The following is a 27,462-nucleotide window of genomic DNA, read 5'->3' as shown; positions in this document are numbered from 1 at the left end:
TCAATTAGTTCACATCTGTAATTCCTGCTGACTTACCTATTTGTGAGAAGAACACAAAGACATAATTTCTTTTTAACTAGAAGATTTGAACTTTTATTCCCTGTTTTCTTTCAGAAGACCTCTGTCTATGTGCTCTTATCAATTGCTTGTCCTACATTTGTAATTACTTATTCTAGAAGCTGAGGTTGCCCCTAGCAACCAGCAGTTTGTCTAAGCTGCTTTAGTTTCAGGGTTCTTTTAAAGGAAAGTATCTCAAAATCAATTTATAAAGAGCTTTTATACCCCACATAGCAAAACGTATATAAACAACAATTCAAATTTAGAGAGCTTAACAAGACTTTTCAACAAAGGTTTAAAAATGGTTTCATATCCTGAGTTATTTTGAGATTAAACAGAATTTCTGTTATTAGTTAAAACAGGAATGTGATTTGCTTTTATGGATTCCTATAGTTTCATTTAATAAAAGTCATCCAGTGAGATGCACCACCCTCTGAAATCAGAGGTAGTGCTGTGGTAAATACTTATAAATGTGTTTCAGGCAACTCTCCAGGTATTAACTGAGGGCTGGGAGAATGTATGGCATGCATCTATCTCCCTTACTGCCTCAGCTGGATGATTTTTCCCTTCCAAAGCTCTGGAAAATACGTTATTATACCCCACAGAGCCAAGTGGGAGGCAATCAAGCTGTTTTGTCATTTAAATTAGGAAAGGTCAAAGGGAAGAGAACATAATAGGAGATAGAGGGAAAAGTGAAAATTGTCCATTCTTTTCAGGTAAGGGAAAGTAATTTGTTCCTTTTATTAGATCCGAAAATCCAGTACTAAAGATTTTTTGGATAGACCAATAGAAAACAAACCATCAAGAATTTTGAAAGATTCTATTTCCCAAAAGTAACAGGTTCTTACCATTTACAAAATGTCATTATAATCTCTTGCATCTATGCCATCATTTATAAATTAGAGTACTCTTTCATAGACATCATCTCATTGATAATGGTAATGAACTTGGTAGGTGCCAGACCACATACTGTTTTCCTTATTTTACACAAGAAGAAACAGAGGCTCAGAGAGGAATGTACCCAAGGGTTAATAGCACAGCCCATGAGGTACAGAGCCGGAATGTGAACCTAGCTTCCTGTTTCCAGACTTTAGCAAATATATTTAGGAATGCCAGGTAATCAGTAACACGTGAATGGATGAATGGCAAAGTCACTTCAAGGTGCTTAGTTTAGAAGATGTAGAGCACAGAATTAATTTCTACACAATTTTGGAGTAAAAGGCCAAGGGATCTTGTGTAACCGTGCAGATATTAGTTGTCATTAGTAATTTTCAATGTTTTATATTTGCACTTTCTCTGGAGAGTGTAAAAATAAATATATGTATTTGTTCATGAAATTAACTGTAGATCCTGCTACAATGATTAAAAAAATGCCACCACTTCAGTCTTCAATGTGACTTTTCTTTTAGTTTGGGGTATTTTCTAAGTAAAGTTTTAGCTAAACAATAGATTTTTTAAAAGTCCAAAGAGACCTTTTAATGATATGAAACTTTTTCTTGAAGTAATAAATGTTAAAATTGTTCTACTGTTTAAAAGACTGTCTTCAGATCAGAGGCATCTCAGGATACCACCTTCAGACATTTCTCACCACCTTAATCTTAGAGAAAAAGAAAAAGGAGAACAGAATCCTAACTCTTGAGAGATGGAAATAGTATGTATATATGTCTATATCTTTTCCACATGTGCAGAGCTTAGACACCAAGGAAAATATGTCAAGATCCTCCACAAATCGAGTCCAGCTTTCTTCTTTCAGGGTAACCATGCCTGGTACACCAAGGACGGATATACCATGATGGACCCCTAGCTGCTATATTTTTAAGGATTTCCAAGGACAGAGATTTCACTTGTGTCGGTATTTTTTAACATTATCAGACAATGAGCATATCCCTGGCCAGGTCCACTTAGTAATGTCTTAATTTGAGGAGGCAACTTAGAAGACTGGAGGAGCAATTATAAAAAAAGGTAGCTGTCTCCAAAAGTTAATGTCCCTTCATCTTACTTGCCTTAGTAGTTTCTGAGTGAAAGCACTAAGGAAGAGAAATGAATTAGGGAACAGGGAGATGAACTGTGAATTGCAAAGGAGAAATTTAAATATTATTTGCAAACTAAACTCAAAGCACAAATGATTTGACGCTCGTTCTGTTTTATGTTTTCGTCTTTAAGAAAGTGGACTCCATTCTTCCCTTGTCTGGGAGATAAAATAATTTGTAATCTTTACCATGTTCTTTTCTTTATAATTGAGGCTCAGATTGTTAATACTTTCTCTGGCATCTACTTTTTGAATATGTTGGAAAATTGCACTTGCCAAAATGGATCGGTGTTTGTTCTTCAGTGAAAAGTGCCTGTAATCAAGAGCTACCCCTCTCGGATAGTTCAGCCTGCCAAAGTCTAATGCAACAAAAGTGGAAAGGGAAATGAGAATGAAAGACATATTCAAGAGTGTAACAAATTGTTGGTACCTAGGGCACTGAGCCTATTGGCTTCCAAAGAATTGGCAGGAAGGCTTTGACTACCCATGTGATTTTTATCTGCTCATCTTTTAGGAAATTATCTTATATATGGCACACTGTTGTGATGGCTTCATTGAAAGGCCCTATTAAATTACCCTTTTCTCAATCACTAAAACAAGAATGGAGCAAATGAAGAGGAAGAAAAAATATTCACAAGTACACAAAGCTGCTACCTTCAATTCTCTAAAGTTGTACCTAATGCCTAATTAGACTGACATTCCTATTGTACAAAAACGTTGAGAATGCAAATATAATTTCCCAGCTAATTATTTCATTATATGGAAATGACACATGTGAAGTAATAATTTAACATCGTCTTTGTAAGAGCCAGCAATTGTGGACTTTAACATTGAAATTTTTAAGTGGAATGAAATGCATTTTTCTCATGACTCTCTGATTAGGCAAAAACAAAAAATGTGTTTATGTGTATAATATATTTCCTTCTTTTAGCAGATATTTTACAATTAAAATAGAATAGTGATATTTATGTGAGTAAACTATTACAGGAAAACCCAAGGGATTTTAAGCAGCTGTGGCAGTCTGGCCTGTACCTCTCTTCTTAAACGTGGTTCAAGCAGTTGACTAATGAATAGTGCTAAAGAAACTTCCTTTTACTTTTAAAAAACAACCATCTGTACTGCTTCGGCTAGAACAACAGAATGTCAAATATTGTATTCTCAAATTTAAACTAAAACCTCAGGGAAGAGAGAGGATACTGAGGACTGACATAGAGAGATTGGTTAGAAGGTATTCTCTAGTTCTTTGATTTAAGGATCATCAATTGTTAAGGAGTGCAATTAGGATTAATACAGATATTCAGGAAAAATAAAACTATGTTAAACATGTAGGTTTTTTTCAACTGACAAGAGCATATAATATCTAACACTTTTGCCTTTAGAATCAATCTATGTCTAAAATATCTTCAATTCAGAGTCTGCAAATTGCTCTGAGTATCTTTTGGTCATTAGCAATGAGGTCTCAGCATCAGGGTTCAAGGCAACCTTGTGTAATCTGTGCTCCTGGTTTTGAAAGGTGCTGAAGATGCAACCTTAGGGCTGACAGTCTGGTTATAAAGCATATTGAATACAGCTTTTCTCTGTATTTTCGATTTGGCTAAGTTTGATTTCACTTAATTTTTAATTTTAATATTTCTAAAAGCCGTATAGTTTCTCCTAAAATTTATTAGGATATGTCCAGTGTAGCTGAGCAATTTTTAAGTTTTAAATGTATTTTTATATGAAAAAAAAGTCAGTGAGGTGGATTTTATGAAGAATTTTAATCAATAATTAGGGGCTCAAATTTAAAATTTAGTGATCTGTGTTGATACCAGTGCAATTAACTTAAGTGAGATGTAAAATGAATTACCTGAGGCCCTTCTTGTGTGATGAAGTTTGCACGTGGATAAGCAATGACAACTAATATGTATATGGCACAATTTGTTTCTTTGCCTGGTATTTAAGTTTCTTATAGAATGCATCAACAGCAACATGAATTTCAATTTCCAAAATTTTAAAATAGGAGAAAATGTCATTCTTATAGTTAAATAAATATGGTGTTTATCTGTTGGATTTGAAAGTAGCAGAAATAGAAGATGCAAAAAAAATCAGAAAAGTAGTATTTAAGTAGCCTTTGGTTTCTGATTTGCCTGAGATCATCTAGTTTCCACTCATTGTCCTGACATAATTATTGATAGCATCCCCTTTCATTCTCAGAAGTGCCCTGGCTTGGATAGTAACTTTAAAAGGTTACTTTATTCATTAGTCACTCTTGTTGCTGATAATAATAATGTGTCTCAAGAAAACAGAATAGCTTGGCATATGATATGCCTGTGCATATATATAGTAAATTCATGCAATTCTCAGAACAAACGTATTAAATAGCTCTTTCCTTTGTTGAAAAGGACATAAAATTCAATGAAAGGAAATGGTTGCCAAGATCATATAACTAAAGTCACATAAGTGACAGAACCAGGACCCAAACTCAGATGTCTAGGGAAAACTAATTTTAGCAAGTTTCATAATAATAAATAACACTAGGAATGATTATCAATATCATCATTATTACCTTACTAATAAAGCTACCATTTGCTCAACAGAGGTTCTTGACTATTGCTTATACCATGGACACCTTTGGCAGTCTGCTGAAACCTATGGACCTCTTCTTGAATCATATTTTTGAATCCATAAAATAAAATGCATAGTATTAGAAGGACATGAATTTTACTAAAATACAGTTAATAAAAATTTTTAAACTAAACTTGTGGTATAATTATACGTTCCATAAACTTTTTGAAGTACACTTGTATATGTGGTTTTTTAAATGCATTAAATAAGATCTCAAAGTATTACTTAATTATTACTATAATTTCAAAGTAGTAATGAACATAAAGATTATTTAGAGATTTCTGCAACAAGTCTAATGTGATATGAAAATGTCTATGATTTCTTTTGGCAACAGTGACAGGTTCTGTTAATGCTACTGTGGTTTGTTGCTTACATTCATAATTGAAGGGAATTCTAAATTTCAGTTAGAGGTTAATGAAAATAAAGATGTAATGTTTTCTCATTCAAGTTTACAAACCCCCTTCAAGTCTATGAATCCCCGAGGGACCCCAGATTAAGAACTTCTGACTTAGAATAAACCCATAAAACAACTAATATCTCCATTTTACAAATGAGTAAACTGAGGCCCTGAGTAATTAAGTAACTTGCCTACTATTTTTCACCTAATGGCCAACAGGTGTATCAAATGACATTAGCATCTGTAGATCACAGATCTATCTTTTCTTACTCTCCAGTGGCAATCACCATTGACTTGAGAACTGTATTATCTACCCGACTCAGAGACAACCTCCTCAGGATTGTTACCCTAATCAACCAGCACATCCGTCAAACACCAGTGGCACCCTTGATTAAGAACATAGATAGCCAAAGAGAAATTGGGGGAGAGGTCTATGTGCCTGCCTAACTGCTTTTATTTACTTTCCCTGAGCATTTTTAGTGTTCAGTCTCCCCTAAGTGGTCCTCAGGCAGCTTCCCAGAATGATCGTTATTTCTGACATATTTGATGCTATTTCCTATTTAGCTATTTTCCTCTTCAACCTTTAGGTGATTACTGCTGCTATTCTCAGATGAGGGAAATTGTTTTTCTTCCCCTGCCTTAGCTCAATAGAGGTACCTATTTGGATTTTTTTTCTGTAATCACTATAATTCCTTAGCCTCCTTTTATCTAAACTATAACTATTAAATTGTCTTAACTCTTCTCAAAGCTAAATTGCCTCATCTGTTTATTATTTTTCTTCATTTTGTCTGAATACTTTAAAACTTACGAAGTATGTGAAGCAATTTGTTAAAGCTCTAAGTAGTCCCTGGATGCATTTATTAGTTTCTGTAAATAAGTCTTATAGATTACACGTGTGTTATTAGCTTCTTGTTATGCTAACTTTAGCATAACAAACTTTAAGCTTTTTTAAAAAAAAAATTATTATTTCCAAAATTTTATTTAAATGCCTACTTGGCAGTTGAGTTAATATTGCTCATTCCCTTCTCCTCTTTTGACTGATGGCCATTTTATTTTGGCAAGTCTTAGACAGCAGAGGGTCTCATCTTTGATGGAGAAATGATGATGACAGAGGGTCTGCTAAGGATGTATTCAGCCCGGTTTTCACCTGAGAAGAAGATGACTTTTGCCACACAGCCTCCAAAATAAGAGCATCTTATTATTCCATTAATAAAGGAACCTTAGAAGTTTCACTTGTATTTTGATAATTTATGGCCATTTAAAAAATTACTATCACTCTATACAGCCTTCTATAAAGTATTTACTTTTAGCATTTATCATGGATGTTGTAAAAACTTATATGTTTTTAAGAACTTTATAAAATATACACTAAAGATTTAGCTTACAGCCTTTGTTGTTGAACCCTATGCTTTCCTGAGAAAATTTTTTTAAAAAACAAAATAAAAAAATAGATTCTAAAAAATTGATCACCGATACTAGCAATCACATCACCATTATCCTCATCGTCACCACCAGTACCATCCTTCAAAAGAGCATCCAGTCATGTGCTTGTGTGGGTTACATATGCAAATATACACACGTGTCTGTGTTTAAACACATACATAAGTACATATATTTATTTATTCACTCACCACATGTTTATTGAGAGCCTCCTAAGTTCCAGGCACTGTTTTAAGCTCTGCCCTCATATTCCATTCTAGTGAATTAAAACTGGTAATAAATTGGATAAATAAGTAAAATAGTATGTTAGATGAAAATAACTGCTGAGGAGAAAAATAAGATGGGAAGCAAAGATAGGGCATGTGAGGAGGGGCATGTTTTAATCACTGATAAAAGGGGACAAGGAATACTTCATGGAGGTGGTAATATTTGAGTAAGGACCTGAAGAAGATGATGAAGTGAGCTATGTGGATATCTAGAAGACAGCATTCTAGGACAGTGAAGTGTCGCTGCAAAGGTGCTGATGGGGGACTGTGCTGGGCATTTAGGTAATAGGGAGGAAGCTGATGTGCTTGACATGGAACAGTGAAAGGAAAGTAGCAGGATGTGAGGTCATTAATATGAAGAGTCCAGGTCAAGTCAGGCCTCGTGGGCCATTTTCTCTGAGTGAGATTGGAACCATTGGAGGCTTTTGAGCAGAGTGGTAGCATGAGCTGAATTAACATTCTAAAATGACCATTCCAGCTGCTGGGTTGAAAATAAACTGACATGGAATAGAACCGAAGCAAGGCAGTAATCCAGGATAGAGGTGATAGTAGGTTGGACCAGGATGATAGCAGTAGAGGGGGTGACAGTTGTCAGGCTACAGATTTATCTTAAGGAAAGAGCCCACAGGATCTGATGGTAGATTGTACATGAGTGTGAGAGACAGGAGTCAAACATGTCACAGTCAAATGGGAGGAGTTAGGGAGAGACCAGGAACTTAGCTTCAGACATGTTAAGTTTGAGATGTCAGAGCTTCACATGGAGAGGTCAAGTCGGCAGCTTGTTAAGAGTATAGAGTTCAGAGGAGATTCTATAGATAGGGCATGGAGTTTTCTCCATATAAATGCTCCATCTGAATCAACAATAATATTGCCATCTCTCAACACCCCTGCCTCCTGTCCAGTGGAAGCTCAGCATCTATGCTTTCCACACTGTGATAGTTGATTTTGCTTACAGGGAATATATTGCCCTTAGAAACCCTGTCCCTTCATCTTGAAGGATCCCCTAGTCCCCAGGGTCAGGATTCTCCATAGGCCTCTTCTGTCCAATCCTCATGAGCCTCACTGGGAATCATTATCTCTGAGCTTCTCTCTCCCTATCCCCAATATCTCCATCGCTCCTCTCCTTCCGCAGGGCCAATTATAGCCACCAGCCCCTAAAAGCCACTGAAGGTACCACCTTTCCATTCAACAGGTCCACCGATTTAGTTGGATAGGGGTGGTTTTGTGGCTAACTTGTTCACCCTTCTTTGATGTTAAATACTCTATAGACAGAGGCTGGTCAGTTAGCTCACTTGGGAGAGCATGGTGCTGGTAACACCAAAGTCAGAGGTTTGGATCCCTATACCAGCCAGCCACAAAAAAAAAAAAAAAAAAAAAAAAAAGACAGCATTCTAGGAAAGTGAATATATATATATATAGAGAGAGAGAGAGACAACATGAGTCTTCTTTAATCATAAAACCAAATAATTAATAACTCTTGCCCCCAGATTCTTTCTTGCCAAGATCATTTCTTCCATTATTTTTGGTGAAGAGTTCTGGGAATTCAACTAAGTACTTAGGCATTTCAGCAGATGTGCTCCTGAAGCCACCTCAGCAGTGGAGAGATCACATGGGCAAGATTATAAATCAGACTCTTCAATTTTTCAAAAGTTAAAATTCTAACTTTCCCACATATTCAGGTAATATATAAACAAATGAATCTCCTTTGAAGCAATAATACAGAATGTTCGCTCATTCAAGAAATAGTTATTAAGCAACTGTTACCTGTTCCAGACACCAGGCTCCCTGTCATTGGCAAGATTATAAGCTTCCAAATATTGCATAGGACATACTTACATTGATTGTTTAGCTAAAATTCAAATTTAACTGGGTGTCCTGCATTTTATCTGGCAACCCTGGTTACTGAAGCTGTGGTCATCTGGCAGCCCGTCTGGGCTGGAAGGCCAAAGATAGCCTCACTTACGTATATGACAGTTGGAGCTGGTTGTCAGCTAGGCTGCTCTCCCCATACAGTGAGGCCTCAGTCTCAAGCAGTTTCTTTACATATCAGTCTTTAGTGCTGCAAAATGTCAAGGTGGAAGCTACAAGGCTTCTTGTGGCCCACACTCTGAAGTCACATGTGGTCACTTCTGCCAGAGTCTATTGGTCAAAGTAAGTCAGAAGGCCAGCCTAGATTCAGGGGGTTGGGAAAGAGACTGCATCTCTTGATGACAGGAATGGCAAGGCCACATTACAAACAGGCATACATACAGAGAAGGGAGGGATTTATAGCCATTAAATTATCTATCACAAGCAGTGAACACAACAGAAAAGTCCCTTTCCTCAGGGACTGTACATTTCTTCCAGTGGAGAGACAGAGAGTAAAAGCAAACCCTTATTGTTGATACAAAGGAGAAAAACAAAGCAGAATAAGGAGGTCGTAAAGTGCTACGAGGAGCATTGGGGGAGGTATTATTTCATACGAGGTATTATTTCATTCGAGGTGGTCAGGAAGACTTCCCCAAGAAGAGGACATTTCAGCATAGCCCTGAAGGAAGCAAGACATATCCAGAGAAGAGTGTAAAAGCCAGAGGAAATAGCAAGTGCAGAAGCTGCAGGAGGCAGCATTATTGAGGAACTGAGCGTGGCCGGAACACTGAAAGTGAGGTGGAGATAAGCAGGAGGTGAGGTCAGGGAAATTATGCAAGGCCAGGCCCTCCATCTAGGTCCTGACAGATGACTAGGGCCTCCTCACCTCTAGTGAGATGGAAGTCATGTGAAGATTTAGAGAAGAGGAATAGCATCACCTGGCTTAGCCTTTTTGACAGGATTACTCTGGCTGCTGTGTAAAGAATAGGCTGAAGGATGGTAAGGGTTAAAACAGAGAGACAGTCAGGAAGCTATTGCAATACTCCAGGTGAGAGAGGATGGTGGTTCAGACCAGGTGAGAACAGTGGTGCTGGTGAGAAGTTGTTGGTCTATCTTGTAAATAGAGCCAACAGAATTTGCTGATTCATTGTAGTTTGGGTATAAAAGCATGAGAGGAGTCAAGAATGACTGTCAACATGTTTAGACTCAGCAACTAAAAGTATGTTTTTGCTATTTACTGACATGGACCCTCCTTATAAGAGGGAGGCAAGAAGACCAAAGGAGGAAGAAGGCAAGGTGATGGCAGAAGCTGGAGAAGAAAAAGCGATGTGATGTGGAGCCATGAGCCAAGGAATGAGGGTGGCCTCCAGAAGCTAGAAAACACAAGGAAACTGATTCTCTCCTAGAGCCTCCGGAAGGAACCAGCCTTGCCAACATCTTGATTTTAGCCCTGTAAGACTAATTTCATACTTTTGACCTCTAGAACTGTAAGAGAATACATTTGTGTTGTTGTAAGTCATTGAATTTGTGGTCATTTGTTATAGCAGCAATAGGAAACTAATATGCAGTTAGACATCTAACTGGAGATGCTAAGTAGCTGTTGGATATGAGTCTGGAATTCAGAAGAGAAGCATGGAAATATGAATTTGGAACTCATCATCGTATAGATTTATTTAAAACCATAAGCTTACATGAGAGCTACAACAGAGTGAGTGTGGATAGAGAAAAGAAGAGGCCTTTAGACTGTTTCTGACCACCCCAAAGTCTAGATGTCAGGAGATGAGAAAACCAGCCAAGAAAAATGAGCAGGAGCATCCAGTGAGGCATTAAGAAAGCCAAGAGTTTGAGGTCCCAGAAGAAAGCGTTTCCACGAGTAAGCAAGTATCAAGTGCAGCACTGTCAAATATTTGCAATTTAATATTCACTAGTGATCTCAATCCTGGATTTTTTGCTAACTCCTATAAAAATTCTAGGAGGGACAATTTATATTTGAAAATGGGATACTCTACAGAACATTTTTATATTTATTCTTTTATAGATTGCTTAAGCCTTGGTCCTCTCTTGGAAAGCTACATATCTGGACAACATTATTTGGATGCTTAGAATAGTGTCATTCATTCATTTATCAGACAGGTATTTTCAAATGCCTCTTGGCTAGGTTCTGAGGGTTTGCTAATGAACTAACAAGATCCCTGTTCTCATGGGAGAACTTCCAATCTGGAGGCTTTGCTCAGGACAAACATCACCTCTTCTATGGAGCTTTTGCCAACTTTTTTCAGTAGTTGCTTTCCCTTCGTTGTACATATTCATAGAACTTATCACATTTAATGTAAAAGCCAGTTAGTGACTCCGCTGGTAAACTGTGCCCTCCCATAGAAAAGCAATCCTATTTTAGTTATCTTTGTATATAAATTCCTTCATAGGTAGGTTAGCAATATGATTTATTATTAAAACCAGGAAATGTTTGCAAGAGAAAGGCAGCTTTACTAACAATCACACCAAGACAAAAGATGCAAACTGGGACTGGCCAAGGCAAAGAGGAATGTATGGTCACCTTATTCCTCAGCTTCTGTTTAGAGAACTGTTGAATAAATACATTTTGCTTTCTGAAGAAACATCTTTACTGAAATAGGATTTAATATTTTGCCTTTCTCTTTAAGAGGATCAATATGTAGGAAATAGTGTTAGTAAAAGTGTTTCTGCATCTTTTGTAAAACTGTTATTGGAGGTTCTATCCATTATTTTGTTCCATGTTCCTCATATAAAGAGCCATGTAATAATTTCTCTTAGAATTGAACGCTGGGAAAAAATATTGCTTTTTTCAAGGAGCTGGGGATATGCTGTCTTTCCCTGAATAATGAGAGCTCAGGAATACATCAATCTTCCCTCTTACATTGGCATCCCTGAGCTAGAGCTAAATTATATCCTCTAGTTGCTGCTGAAGTCATGTCAAAACCTTCCGGTTGTTACTTTTCTTTTTCTTCAAACATTTATTGAGCACCTACTATGTACTGAGCTCTGTTGTTTAAGCTGAAGATATGGCAGAGATCAACACAGATTTGAGCCCTGCCTTCATGGCATTTTCTTGGTTCTTGAGCATTTCCTATACTTTTAATATGGCAATAGGGTCTTTTCTTGTAGGAATCCTTGAATTCTTGCAGGAGAAAAGCAGGTATAAAAAATAAATTGAGGGCCGGCCCCGTGGCACACTCGGGAGAGTGTGGCACTGGGAGCGTAGCAGCGTTCCCTCCGCGGGTTCTGATCCTATATAGGGATGGCCGGTGCGCTCCCTGGCTGAGCGCGGTGCGGCAGGTCACCAAAAAGACAAATAAATAAATAAATAAATAAATTGAATAAAGTGCTACAGGACAGCATAAGAGATAGGGGTGTGGCATGTTACTCATGAAAGGTTTGAGCAGGAGTAGGGCATGAAGTCACTTGAATAGACCAAGAGCCCTGAAGCTCATATTTGGGTGTTACGGTTTTTCATGAGGTTTCAAACCCATTACTGTGCTTTTGAGAGAGAAGGAAAGGCATGTTTAAAATATAGTTATTTCTAAAACAGTGTTTAGCATCTTTGTTAAGATTAGTAGAGAGTGATTGATCAAATAAAGCATATGAGGATATTGTTGTGATCCCAAAATGCTATAAGTGCTTATCTGTAGGCCATAGAGAAAAGAATTTATGAATTGGGGTTTAATATGATATGCCCTAGGACTGAGTGAATATTTGAGTTCTAGAGTATAGAGTAACCTATTTTTGCTAGACAAGGAAATGATGAGTACTGTATTTTAAAAAGAAATAACCTGCCAACTTATAAGGAGATGAACTCAGCTGTCAGTTATAACCTTAGGAAGGGATTTAAAGTAGATGCGGTAGTCTTTCTAGCCAAGAGAAGGGCATTAGAAGTCAAGCAGAAAGCACTATCTTGCCTCGTACACCACCACCATCAAAAACAAGAAACACATGTTTGTTTATTTAGCATGTCACAGTGTTAAAGGACGAAGGTCACTGAATGAAGGGTTCCTTATTTAGGCAATTTAGGATGGGAGTGTGGTGAGTATAAGAGGAGAGACTGACACCAAGAAAAGCTGGAGGGCGGAGATTGAGAGGGATAGAGAATGAAAAAGGCAGAGAAGGCTGCTTTTACAAAGCCAGCTGTGTTGGAGATTTCTCTTCTACAACTGCATATTGAAATGAATATGAAACCAGTAACATGAAACTCTTGACGAATGTATAGTATAAAAGGAATCAGAATTTGATTGAGAGATCTTGAATCCCACTGATTCTATTGATTATGTTGTTTCAACATTAGAATTAAAATTAGAAACTGAGATAGACATGAATTTGCCATGTAAGCCTTCTATCTACCAAATACTCTGGATATTGCACTTTTTTTCCTAAAAGCAAACAAAATACAGTCATATTTCCTATATAGTATAAATAAAATACTTCTTTTGGCCAATGTTTATGCCATATTTTTAGCCGTCTGGCTCACTGTTGTTACCATAGTGACATTTATAGAGGTATTGTGTGTTTTCAGTGAGTTTAACGGCTGTATCCATGGACCTTAACTTACACAAACGGAGAATTCACTGAGATCTAGAGTGCTTCAAATGCCATTGTAAAAAATTGGATTGCTTGAAAACACAGGTTTGTGTCACAACAGAATACCTCTGTGCACACACACAGAATGGTAGGGCTAGAAAGGAATCTCCAGAAGCTATTCATTCTGTTTCCGTCTCCTGGCACCACAGTGGCTAAACCACAATAGGTGTCTGCAATTTTAGTACTAATGTAACTTACCCAACACTGCTCATTTCCCCAAGCTGTAGCCAGTTTAGCTGTCAAATAAAAATGACTTATGATACTCCACTTTGTCATCACCCCTTTCCTGGCTCTCCCTTGGGTACCCAAGGCTGTTCAAAACTGAATGCTGGAGACTGTCAGAAATAAGTCTGAGCTTCAGGGTAAACCTGACCAGAAAGTAAAGCCTATTTTTGACTTTGCATAGCAGGAAGAAACCTCTTTACCTATCATCCAGTTATGACAGTTGTTTGAGCTGAAGCTCTTTGAAGAACTACCACTTCCACCCCTAGAAACTGGGAATTCCAGAGTCATTGGCACAGCTGAAAATATAATTGTGGCAACTCAACACACACACATTGGAAGATTTGCTTTTGGAAAGTTGTTTTCAGCCCACCACCTGTCCAAACAGCATCACCACCATCATCTGTAAAATATTAACATTTTGCTTGCGCAAGAAAGCGGTACTGAGGTTGATTGCCCTGTGTCAGTGTGGAATTTACTTCTTTGAAGACTGAATTAAGGCTACATGGTTAATTCAAATAATTAGGATTCTTTTTTACTTTTTATTTGATTTTGAGATTTCAGTGTTATTTTAGGTCAAAACCAAAGAACACGAAAAAATAGGCTTATTTTCTCCTGGTTTTCCCATAGGCTTTTTCTCTAGGTTATGAAAAAATCAAAAACTTTTAAACAAAAAATAAGCCAAATTTAGGGAGAGAGGAGATGTTATTGGACTTTGGTCTATATTTATGAAGAATAACCTGGAATTTTATAAAAGCAAAGAACACAAACATTACCCTTGTGTTTATATTAGGAAGTAAGCATTTTAAAACATGCAATATATATATCAAACATTTTTCTTCTTTCAAATCTTGTGTTGCACCCAAAGAATGCTTATTCTTTCCAAATTGCTCTTTGGCAGAGGAGCCTGACCCTTATAAAAAAGGGAGAGAAGTGTTATAAGATGTGATTGTAGCACACCACGAAGTTATGAATCCTCGACCCTGAGCAGATACTAGCTAATCCAATGATCCCAACAAATAGGAGGTTACTCCAGAGCATTTCTCTACTTTGCATATGTACATTTCATGGTAATGAACAACACTTTCCATGACTCCTAATAAAGAGGTGTTTTTCTTCATTAAAAGAACAAAGTGGGGGGTTTACAGATAATATCTGAGCTCATCACTGAGCTGCTCAGTCTCCTCATCTATGTGCCTCAGCTTGTCTCAATCAGTGCTGGTTATCTCAGCAACAAAGCATTCAGTCTCTAGAAGTAGGCTTCTTCCTACACCCTGTAAACAAGAAGATGAATATCTTGTTACTATGTGTGCTAAAATGAGTTGAGTGAAATGAGCATGACTCCATTCTCTGTCACTAGCTACAATCAGCTTTTCAAATCTACACTGTCCCCAAATATGCATGGCATACAAAGAAATACGGATGTTTGTGACGACACATTCCTGAGAAACAGCAGTTCTAACAGACCAGTGACCCAGCTCTTTATCCCAGTTTCTTTGTGCAGAGATGTTTGCCAACTTGTTCACCATGTGCTAACAATTAGATAATGATTCCATAAATGTGGGGAAAGGCAGTGTCATTGATGGTGGGTGGTTTGTTTTCTTAATTCTTTATTGAAAACATATGGACATGTTTATATATAAATAGAAAACAATAGAATTCTGCTGTCATGGTAGCAACAGCTAATAAAATTCTACATGAATAGAAATCAAACATTTCTCTTCCTATGCCAGAATTCTGGTTTACTGATATCTATATATCCTGTCTTATTTTGCTTTAAAAGATGTTTTATTATTTGAGGATTTTTATTCCTAGTTGGAAGGAAATCATGGAGCAAGAATTTTTATTTATTTATTTATTTATTTATTTTTCATTCCTCTCCTTGCTTAATCAATATACTGCAGGGTTGATAAATTCTGTTCAAGTAATCTTTGTGTTATGATCATGAAAAAAAATTTTAAATACTGCACATTTGTTTCACTACAGTGTCTATGTTTCTGAATTAAAAGTGAGGACATGTGGCTTGACAGATGTGACCTTCATGATACAGGACAGTGGAGGGGTTGGGAGCACAGGCTTGGGGAGGCAGACCTCCAGGTTTGAATTCTGGCTGCACCACTTACTAGCCAGGTAATCTTGGGAAAGTTAGTTAACCTATCTAAACCTCAGTTGCTTCATCTGAGAAATGAGAAATCTAGCATAGAATGATTATGAACATTACATGGGATGAGCTGGAAAGGATTTTGCACAGTGTCTGGCTTGTAGGAAGCACTGCAAAAATGCAACCCATGATTATTATAATCAGCTTACAGAATGGTTTATATTGGGACCATCCTTGCAAATCTGCGAGGTATTGATGCCCAGGGCTAAGAACAGTAACAATTGTAATGCTGCTGTTTATCAAGTGCTAATTATACACTAGGCTTTACATGCAGCACCGTACCTTACAACTCCATGAGCTGGGAACCATTACTAGCATCAGCATTTCATAGAGGACGAAACTGAGAGGTTACATAGACTGCTCAAAGTCATACAGCTAAAGATTGGTTAATATGAGGACCAAACCTAGTCTGGATAATTCCAACACTCATATTCTTTATCTCTCCACTCAAAGGGCTGCCACATATATAGCCTATGCACCTTTGAAAACTCCTTTATTTGCATTATTCTATATGTTCCTGTCAACAACCTGTGACATTGCACAGTGGCATTCACAAACTGTGAAGTCCCCTGTCCATAGGACATTTGTTCATTTGCAGTTAAAGAGGTCAAGAAAGCACTTAAAGGACGTGTTGTTAGGAGCCCTAGTAGGTTTAATTCATGCAATCACTTTCACTTTGGTCTACAGAGGTTTTTCTTTAAAGATGCCTGAAGCTCCATATGGAGAGGCTTATTATTCAAGGTTTAGAAAGAGCATTTGTCTCAACTTACAGATAGAGAAGCCAAGTGCCAAGTTGACATGTCTTGAGGACAAAGGGAGAGGCCAGTCACCCTCCTCGGTAGCCAAGTGTGTCAGCTGCTGCATCAGGAATACAGCAAAGTGGGTCCATGCCTTTGTCCACCACACCAGGCTGCTTGTCAGTGCTGGGTCTAACAGCCAAACTGCTAACTAGCTGCACTTTTAACCTAAATAGTACATAATTAGGAGACTTCCTGGTTTCCTTGTTGGAAGGATTGGATCTGCCTGCAATATGGGCACCATCACTTACAAGATCGCCAATTCTGTATTCATTTACAAGATATGTTTTGATTTTTCTTTTCTCCTTTCTGCAGAGGAGGGAAAGAGTTCAGAGTTGGGACTAGATATAGCAGGGCATACAGGGCAAGAGGAGTAGGGCTACCAAATTACATGTCAACCTGCTGACCTAGCATCAATGTACTAGTTAAATGAGCCCTGAATGTAAGACATTAATGCAAATATTTTGCATATTATTAACTCTAATGATGCTACCTACCATAATGCAGTAGCCACAGCTGAAAGCTGAGGTAGCACTTTTTGTTATAAATGCCTTGGGTCTTCTGCTGAAAATCACCATGAAGACAAATTTCTTTGAAGTGAGAGTGGAAATATGAACAGACTTCTGCTTTGTTAACCTTCTCATCATTAACAACAACAAAAAGTGCTGGTATCCCAGGGCCCCCCATTCAGTGCTGTAAATGCTGGCAATGTCTTCTTTAGAACCTGCCGCTGATCTTGCCTTTATCACAGTGCACTTGCATGGCAAATAGTTAGGAAAACATTGTAAAATGGAATCTGTTTTAGAAGAAAAAACTTACGCAATCCTTAAATTGATATGTAAGTAAAAAATCATTCTAATGCAGAACAAGTATGACTTACCATTCTAGTCTCCTGCTAGCAATAGCAGTGTGGAGTTTTTGAAAGCACAAGATTTCAGAGCCAACTTTACCATTTGCCAACTGTGTGACTTTGAGCAAATCACTTGATCTCTCTGATTCTCAGACCATTTCCTATAAAAGAGCATCAACAATAAAGCTGCTTTGTCTATTTTATGGGTGGTCAAAGAAGACCAAAGGAGATCGCAAATGTGAAAGCTCTCTGGAAGCACTGCACAAAAGTTGTTACTGATTTTTACTAGGCAAATAATGAGGAATGAGTAGCAGTGCTGACCAAGGAAAGCTTGGAGATAACTCGACCAAGGTGGTAGTTGGTCAGTCTTGAAGAAGTGGATGGTTCCTGGGAAACGGGGGGCCTGGCCTGTTTGAAGGGCCTTCAACTTGCAAGTGTTGGGGCTGGCTAGCAATTTAGCTGTGCAACCTGTCAAGAGCCTGTTAAATTCTAAGCTCTTGCCGTGACAATATCAGCTACATGAAATCACTGTGTGCTTTCTTACCAGACTTTATTTGGAAAGAGTTTACAAACTAGCAGCCTGGCAGAGTTGCCTGGAATTAGAGTGCTTGGATTTACACCAGGGAGAACAGTGTTTCATGTCTTGTTCTATTACCTCCCTCTCTGGGGGTTCAACAGATGGAACAACAACAAAATCAGAAACCCAAGACAAACCTGTCAGTTTGATGCCTTTAAGCTTCAGCAGAACTCACAATTAAAATAAGATAGAATATCTACTTAGAAGGAGAAGGTGTAAAGAAATAAGTCCACAGAACATACCTTCTTTTTGTCTGAGCATGGCTAACACTATCTGGAAATCCCTGCCATATAAGAGGAATTATATACTGGTACACAGTAGACACTTAAGAAAATCTGTTGAAAGAATAGTATTGCTAACAGAAATAATTGAACAGCTTCAATATTGGGCTTTATATTTCCTTTCATTACATTTTTTGAGTCCTTCCAAGTCAACTCTTGAGTGGCAAATCCCAGGATGAGTAATTGTGTGTCTCAGAAGGCTTAGGTAATATACAGACCAGCCCCTAAGTTAGGCAGAGCAACAGGTGTTTCAGCAACAGTTTATGAGGAGGTAGAGTATTTGGTTGGTGTTGTTTGTTAGTTCCCAAGGAGAAAGCACAAAAGCAACAGATATGAACCAAACATTTTCTCTTTTGTTTAGGTAAATATTTCCAACTACAGTCTGGTGATGGAGTCCGACTCAGGAACCTTCTTACCCACTGGGCTGCAATTCACTGGCAGTGAAAAGGCCAGGGCCATCATGAAGGAGGTCATGAGCCTGCTGCAGCCGCTCAACATCACTCAGGTCTTTTGTGATGGAGAAGGGACAGACATAAACTTTTGGATCCAAGCTGGAGTGCCTGGTAAGACAAAAAGATGCACTTGGTGTTCTTTATATACCAGTTTAAAATAAAATCTCTAATATGGCACTGTGGCTACTGGAAGGCCAATTAATGTGTGGAAACCCTAAGCTTTTGTCTATAAGGTATAATCTGATGATGCCCAAGATTGGGATAATAGGACTAACCTCATATTTGTTTACCCATCTGTCATCTCTTTATAAAGTATAAGCTCCTCACTTCCAGAGATTCTGATTTAATTATTCTGGGATTGGGCCTAAAAATCTGTTGTTTTGTTTTGTTTTGCTTTGTTTTTTAAAGAGGTATCTTTGGTGATTGTAGCACAAGTGATCTCATAGCCACAATTTTAGAAATAGAATAGAGGCAGTTATTAATACTAATATCCTTCTAGTCTTCTGCTAAGAAATATTCACTGATCCAAATAATTCTCTACCCACATACTGTGGTATCTGAAATTTTAACATTCAAGATTCATTTTCTGAGGGTGGGGTACTTCCTGTTAATCATGTTTTTCCTTAATGCAAAGGCTCCTGTTAAGAGGTTGGATATAAACTACTTTACCCTGATGACTGATTTATCAAGTGAATATCCTGAAGAGAAGTCCTAAGCCCTTGGGGGCAGGGATGAAATTATGAAAGGGGGATAGACCTGGGGAGGTTATGGTAATAGAAGCTGAAACAGTCTTAAGGAAAACGAACTGGTACTACTTCACAAATTTGCCTGTGATTGGCCATGGAAAAGGTTACTGATATTAAGTGTCTGTGAACCAAAGTTGTTCTGTCAACACAATCAAAAAATTGTTAAAGGATCCATCTACAAATTGTTCTTTTTTTGTATTATACAACTTGGAAGCCCAGTCTTTGAACAGTTTTAACATTACTGTTTCCAGAACTACTCCTGTAGCTACAAAGCATTGCATATGTATAAAAAAGTATGTCTTGATCCACCCCATTTCAGCCTTTTTTTTCCAGCCTACAATGTAGATTTCACCAACAGCATACTACATGGACTTAAGATTTTTTAAAAATTTATTCTTGAGATATTATAGATTTTTAAGGCATATTTTAGGTTTTCAGGTTTATAGTAGTCTTTTATAACTAAAAATGGAAGGAGCTTTCCTTTATTCTGATACAAAGACCCAAATTCGGAGTTTCAAGATGGCGGCGGCTCCGGCGGCTGGCGCGGAGTAGCTGAGGTGGAAAAGGTGGCCACTGGGCCTCAGGAAGCCGGGAAACTTGTGGACCTTCCTCTGGCCATCTCTTAAGGGAGGACTGCTGCTGCTGGCCGGTCGTGGGGGCTCAACGCCACTTTGCCCCCGGCAGGAGAGGCTGCCTCATTTACAGGCAACAGCTTTGAAGTGTGGAGCAGGAAAAGAACTGATTCTTAGCTGCAAAAGCGAGTCTTGAAACAGGGAACACGGCGCCAGGGCTGCTGTGGATGCAGCCAGGATCCCGGAGGCTGGGGCCGCACTGAAGGCGGCCAGCTGCCCTATTCAGGATTCGAGGTTTCAGGCCGGCATTAAAGAAGATTCCTGGGAGCGCCCGAGCGGCGCCGCGACTGAACAGCCCGAGGCGGCAGCACCGAGAACACGGAAGGCAACAAACCAGAGACAGAGCGAGCGCCTGACCTGGCACAGCACTGTGAGTGATCCCTGGCACAGCTCTGTTCGGGGGGTGGATGCCCACGCGGCTCCCGCCTGCACCACCAGGCCACTCACTGCCCCGGTGCTGCCTCCATTTTCCCAGGTGCGGGCAGCTCCGCCCTGCTCGGCCATCACTGAGCCCATTTGCTTGGCCTGGCGTGGGGCTTTCCGGACCCTGCGGGCCGGCCTCCTCTCCCACTCCCTCCGCGGTTCTCTGGCGGGGCTGGGGGTGTGGGGCGTCCCGACCAGTGTTGGGAGGGCTAGGAAGTACGGGCGGGCCGACTGTCACTCCACCACACCCTGGACTCCGGCCCCGGTAAACTTCCTGTTACTGGGAGGCAGATACCATCTCTGCGACCACCAGTTTGGAAAAAAGCCTAACGAATTTCTGGTTGGGAATAGTGTGGTAGGAGAGTTCCCAGGTCCGCTTGAACCTGCCGGAGAGCAGGCTGCAGGCGGGCACTAGACTCGGTTTATACCGGGGGGATACAAAGGTGAACAAGACCCGAGAAAGATCTACACAGTGCTACAAAGGCACCCAGAGAGACTGGTCGTCTGTGCCTAGCAGAAACCTGGTAGACTTCCTGGGCGAGGCAGTGCTGAGCAGGGTCTTGAAGGCCCAGCTGATAGACGAGGGGTGCAGAAGACACACCCCAGCCCAGCACAGTGCGCACAGAGGGGGGAGAAGTGCGGCCAGGGAGGCGGAGACTCGACAGAAACCACACACCCGGTGGGGTCGCCACTGCACGATCTAACAGCCTGGGCCAGAGCACACGGAACGGGGAGAAGTCCTGTACAGAAAGAGAAAGCTCAACAGAGATCACACACCCTGTGGTACGTGATCCACCAGCCCAGCAGAGTACAAGCTGACCAGAAAGGTGGATCCCCGGAGAAGCCCAAGACCCGAGGCAACCACACACGCAAGACACTAGAGGCCAACTGAGCAGTCACGGCGGGAGCCATACCAAATTGGCAACCACAGCAACATCCTAGTTAGTCATTAGTCTCAAACCGGTGGACTGTGAAACCCCCTGCCACAATGAATAAACACCAAAAAAAAGACACCAGAAATACAAAAAATCAAGAAAGTACACCATCAAAAGTTAATAAATCTCATACTCTAGATCCTATAGAACAAGAAGCCCTTGAAATAACTGACAAGGAATTTCGAGTGATAATTCTAAGGAAACTGAACGAGATACAAGAAAACTCAGCTAGACATCATGATGAAATGAGGAAAAGTATACAGGATCTGAAAGAGGAAATATACAAGGAAATCAATGTCCTGAAAAAAAATGTAGCAGAACTTGCTGAACTGAAGAAGTTATTCAGCGAAATAAAAAACACAACGGAGAGTTTAACCAGCAGGCTTGTCGAAGTTGAAGAGAGAACCTCTGAACTTGAAGATGGGCTGTTTGAAATAACACAAGCAGACAAAAAGAAAGAAAAAAGAATCAAGGACATGGAAGAAAATCTGAGAGAGATATCAGACAACCTCAAGCGCTCAAATATCCGAGTCATGGGTATTCCAGAAGGGGAGGAAAATGGAGATTCCATTGAAAACATATTCAACAAAATAGTGGCAGAAAACTTCCCAGGTATAGGAAAAATCACAGATCTTCAGATCCAGGAAGCTCAACGATCTCCAAACGTATTCAACCCAAAAAGGCCTTCTCCAAGACATGTCATAGTCAAATTGGCAAAACTCAGAGACAAAGAGAGAATCTTAAAAGCTGCAAGAGAGAAGCGTCAAATCACCTATAAGGGAGCCCCAATCAGGTTAACATCAGACTTTTCATCACAAACCCTAAAAGCTAGAAAGGAATGGGATGATATTTTCAAAATACTAAAAGACAAAGATTGCCAGCCAAGAATACTCTACCCTGCAAGGCTATCCTTCCGAAATGAGGGGCAAATAGTATATTTCTCAGACAAACAAAAACTGCGGGAGTTCACTACCACAAGACGACCCTTACAAGAAATCCTCAAGGGAGTACTGGGTTTGGTTCCTGAAAAATAACTACCACTACCATAAAATCCTAAGAAAAATCTAAACCCGCTAGTACAATAAAAATGGCATTCATGAAGAGAAAACAAGCTAACAAAAACACTATCTACAACCTAAGGAACCAACAAACACAGTAACCAAACAGTAAATCAGAAAGCAAGGAACAAAAGACACCTAAGACAACCAAACAACCAATAAAATGCTAGGAATAAATCAACACCTTTCAAGAACAACTCTTAATGTTAAAGGCTTAAATTCCCCAATTAAAAGACACAGACTGGCTGACTGGATCAAAAAGCAGGACCCAACTATATGCTGCCTACAAGAGACCCACCTCACCCATAAAGATTCACACAGACTAAGAGTGAAAGGATGGAAAAAGATTTACCATGCAAACAGAAAAGAAAAACGAGCTGGAGTGGCTATTCTTATATCTGACAAAACAGACTTTAAACTAAAAACCATAAAAAGAGACAATGAGGGACACTACTTAATGATAAAAGGACTGATCCATCAAGAAGACATAACAATCATAAATATGTACGCACCCAATGTTGGAGCAGCCAGATTTATAAAACAAACTCTATTAGACCTAAAGAAGGAAATAGACACTAAAACCATAATAGCAGGGGACCTGAACACTCCACTGTCAATATTAGACAGATCATCTAGGCAAAGAATCAGTAGAGAAACACAAGATCTAAACAAGACTCTAGACCAATTGGAATTGGCAGATATCTACAGAACATTCCACCCAACAACCTCAGAATATTCATTCTTCTCATCAGCACATGGATCATTCTCCAGGATAGATCACATATTAGGTCACAAATCAAGTCTCAATAAATTCAAAAAAATTGGAATTATCCCATGTATTTTCTCAGACCACAATGGATTAAAACTAGAAATTAATAACAAACAAAACCCTGGAAACTATACAAACACATGGAAATTAAACAGCATTCTACTTAATGACATATGGGTCCAAGGAGAAATCAAGCAGGAAATCAAAAAGTTTATTGAAACTAATGAAAACAATGATACATCATACCAAAACCTGTGGGATACTGCAAAAGCAGTATTGAGGGGAAAATTTATTGCATTAAATGCTCACTTCAGAAGAATGGAAAGATGGCAAGTGAACAACCTAACACTTCACCTTAAAGAACTAGAAAAACAAGAACAATCCAATCCTAAAGTTAGCAGACGGAAAGAAATCATTAAGATCAGAGCAGAACTGAATGAAATTGAAAACCAAAAAACAATTCAAAAGATCAACGAATCAAAAAGTTGGTTTTTTGAAAAGATAAATAAAATAGACAAACCATTAGCATGGCTAACAAAAAAAAGAAGAGAGAAGACTCAAATAACAAAAATTAGAAATGAAAAAGGCGATATTACAACTGATTCATCTGAAATACAAGGAATCATTCGAGACTACTATAAACAACTATACGCCAACAAATTTGAAAATCTGGAAGAAATGGATAAATTTCTGGACACACACAAGCTCCCAAAACTGAACCGTGAAGACGTAGAAAATTTGAACAGACCAATAACAATAAAGGAGATTGAAGCTGTTATCAGAAGGCTCCCAACAAAGAAAAGCCCAGGACCAGATGGATTCACAGCAGAATTTTACCAAACATTCAAAGAGGAATTGACACCGATTCTTTACAAACTATTCCAAAAGATTGAAACGGACGCAAATCTCCCAAACTCATTCTATGAAGCAAACATCATCCTGATACCAAAACCAGGTAAAGATATAACCAAAAAAGAAAACTACAGGCCGATATCCTTGATGAATATAGATGCAAAAATCCTCACTAAAATACTAGCAAACAGAATACAGCAACACATACGAAAAATTATTCATCACGATCAAGTGGGATTCATCCCAGGGATGCAAGGTTGGTTCAACATACGCAAATCAATAAATGTGATACACCATATTAATAAACTCAAACACAAGGACCATATGATCATCTCTATAGATGCTGAAAAAGCATTTGATAAAGTTCAGCACTCATTCATGACAAAGACCCTCTATAAGTTAGGTATAGAGGGAAAGTATCTCAACATAATTAAAGCCATATATGCCAAACCCACTGCCAATATCATCCTGAATGGGCAAAAGCTGAAAGCTTTTCCTTTAAGAACAGGCACTAGACAAGGATGCCCACTCTCACCACTCCTATTCAACATAGTGTTGGAAGTACTAGCCAGAGCAATCAGAGAAGAGAAGGAAATAAAGGGCATCCAGATTGGAAAAGATGAAGTCAAACTGTCCCTGTTTGCAGATGACATGATCCTATATATCGAACAGCCTAAAACCTCTACAAAAAAACTGTTGGAATTGATAAATGATTTCAGCACAGTAGCAGGATACAAAATCAACACACAAAAATCAGTAGCATTTCTTTTCTCCAATAGTGAACATGCAGAAGGAGAAATCAAGAAAGCCTGCCCATTTACAATAGCCACCAAAAAAATAAAATACTTAGGAATTGAGTTAACCAAGGAGGTGAAAAATCTCTATAATGAGAACTACAAACCACTGCTGAGAGAAATTAGAGAGGATACAAGAAGATGGAAAGATATTCCATGCTCTTGGATTGGAAGAATCAACATAGTGAAAATGTCCATACTACCCAAAGTGATATACAAATTCAATGCAATCCCCATCAAAATTCCAAAGACATTTTTCTCAGAAATGGAAAAAACTATCCAGACATTTATATGGAACAATAAAAGACCACACATACCCAAAGCAATGCTGAGCAAAAAAAATGAAGCTGGAGGCATAACACTACCTGACTTTAAGCTATACTACAAAGCTATAATAACCAAAACAGTATGGTACTGGCATAAAAACAGACACACTGAGCAATGGAATAGAATAGAGAATCCAGAAATCAACCCACACACTTACTGCCATCTGATCTTTGACAAAGGCACCAAGCCTATTCACTGGGGAAGGGACTGCCTCTTCAGCAAGTGGTGCTGGGATAACTGGATATCGATATGCAGGAGAATGAAACTAGATCCATACCTCTCACCGTATACTAAAATCAACTCAAAATGGATTAAGGATTTAAATATACACCCTGAGACAATAAAACTTCTTAAAGAAAACATAGGAGAAACACTTCAGGAAATAGGACTGGGCACAGACTTCATGAATACGACCCCAAAAGCACGGGCAACCAAAGGAAAAATAAACAAATGGGATTATATCAAACTAAAAAGCTTCTGCACAGCAAAAGAAACAATTAACAGAGTTAAAAGACAACCAACAGAGTGGGAGAAAATATTTGCAAAATATACATCTGACAAAGGATTAATATCCAGAATATATAAGGAACTCAAACAACTTTACAAGAAGAAAACAAGCAACCCAATTAAAAAATGGGCAAAAGAGCTAAGTAGGCATTTCTCTAAGGAAGATATACAAATTGCCAACAGACATATGAAAAAATGCTCAACATCACTCAGCATCCGGGAAATGCAAATCAAAACCACATTGAGATACCATCTAACCCCAGTTAGGATGGCTAAAATCCAAAAGACTATGAACAATAAATGCTGGCGAGGCTGCGGAGAAAAAGGAACTCTCATACATTGTTGGTGGGACTGCAAAATGGTGCAGCCTCTATGGAAAATGGTATGGAGGTTCCTTAAACAATTGCAAATAGATCTACCATACGACCCAGCCATCCCACTGTTGGGAATATACCCAGAGGAATGGAAATCATCAAGTCGAAGGTATACCTGTTCCCCAATGTTCATCGCAGCACTCTTTACAATAGCCAAGAGTTGGAACCAGCCCAAATGCCCATCATCAGATGAGTGGATATGGAAAATGTGGTACATCTACACAATGGAATACTACTCAGCTATAAAAACGAATGAAATACTGCCATTTGCAACAACATGGATGGACCTTGAGAGAATTATATTAAGTGAAACAAGTCAGGCACAGAAAGAGAAATACCACATGTTCTCACTTATTGGAGGGAGCTAAAAATTAATATATAAATTCACACACACACATACACACACACACACACAAACCGGGGGGGGGGGGGAAGAAGATATAACAACCACAATTATTTGAAGTTGATACAACAAGCAAACAGAAAGGACATTGTTGGGGGGGAGGGGGGGAGGGAGAAGGGAGGGAGGTTTTGGTGATGGGGAGCAATAATCAGCTACAATGTATATCGACAAAATAAAATTTAAAAAAAAAATAAAAATAAAATAAAATAAAATAAAATTCTGGCATAAAAAAAAAAAAAAAAAAAAAGACCCAAATTCTCTCCGTTAGTTCTGGGTAGATTTTCACCATATTTTGAAATCCCCTTAGAGAATTTACAATCCTGTACGTCCCCTGGACATATCTAGGACCCAAGACAGATCTCTGAAAATATGTCATTGATAAACAAAATCTGCTTATGGGGGTGAGAGTTTGCCCTTTAAATTGTATAGATCCATTTGTTTGAAATTTTAGATTTTTCCTGAGCCTTAAATGTTTCAACAGGAACTTCTTAAAATTTGAGAAGCCCTAAGAAAGCTGCAGGGTGGTAGCTGTGAGAAAAAGACTGGTAGATCATGGGTGAGAGTGGAGGCTGGGGGTGGTTCTGTCTGGAAGAACAAGCTGATTTGATTGTCGTCACCTGAGGTAAGGAGGCCTCTTCTCTCTTCGCCATGGTGAGGTCAGATTTGATTTCCACCTAGTGGAGTGGGGTGGGGAAATTATGGTTGCTTAAGAATTAATACAAGTTACAAGTTATTGGGCTTCTTCTATTTATGAGGTACTCAGGCTTTTTGCAGACACCCTTTTTATCCATACAACCATCCTATGAAGTAGATACAATTATCCCTATTTTGCAAATGAAGAAACAGACTTAGAGGGGTTAAATGACTTGCCCAAGACTACACTACTCTACGGTCAGAATTCACCCTGAGAACAGGCCATTTGGCCTCAAGGCTGGTGGCCTTTTCTCACAATATGCAACAACACAGGGGAGTATGGAATGCCGAATGGTCTTCCAAATCCCTGGCATACTCTAAAATGTTTTTCTTACTCAGCTCTTGCTTATGTAAAGGATT

At 38.9% G+C, this 27,462-nt stretch overlaps 1 protein-coding gene across 6 annotated transcripts in view; it reads left to right on the top strand.

Moving 5' to 3' along the window:
- Window positions 1–27,462, top strand: part of CPQ (carboxypeptidase Q) — a 446,657-nt gene that overhangs the window by 342,557 nt on the left and 76,638 nt on the right. For all 6 annotated transcript variants that reach the window (XM_063079637.1, XM_063079636.1, XM_063079641.1 and 3 more), the window contains exon 7: window positions 18,499–18,700. In XM_063079637.1, the coding sequence (XP_062935707.1) occupies window positions 18,499–18,700 (202 nt within the window). The remainder of the gene's footprint in view (window positions 1–18,498; window positions 18,701–27,462) is intronic.

Source organism: Cynocephalus volans, chromosome 15, assembly GCF_027409185.1.
Source record: "Cynocephalus volans isolate mCynVol1 chromosome 15, mCynVol1.pri, whole genome shotgun sequence".
NCBI lineage: Eukaryota > Metazoa > Chordata > Mammalia > Dermoptera > Cynocephalidae > Cynocephalus > Cynocephalus volans.
Note: the sequence above shows the minus strand (reverse complement) of the source record. Positions and strands in the feature narration are given on the sequence as shown.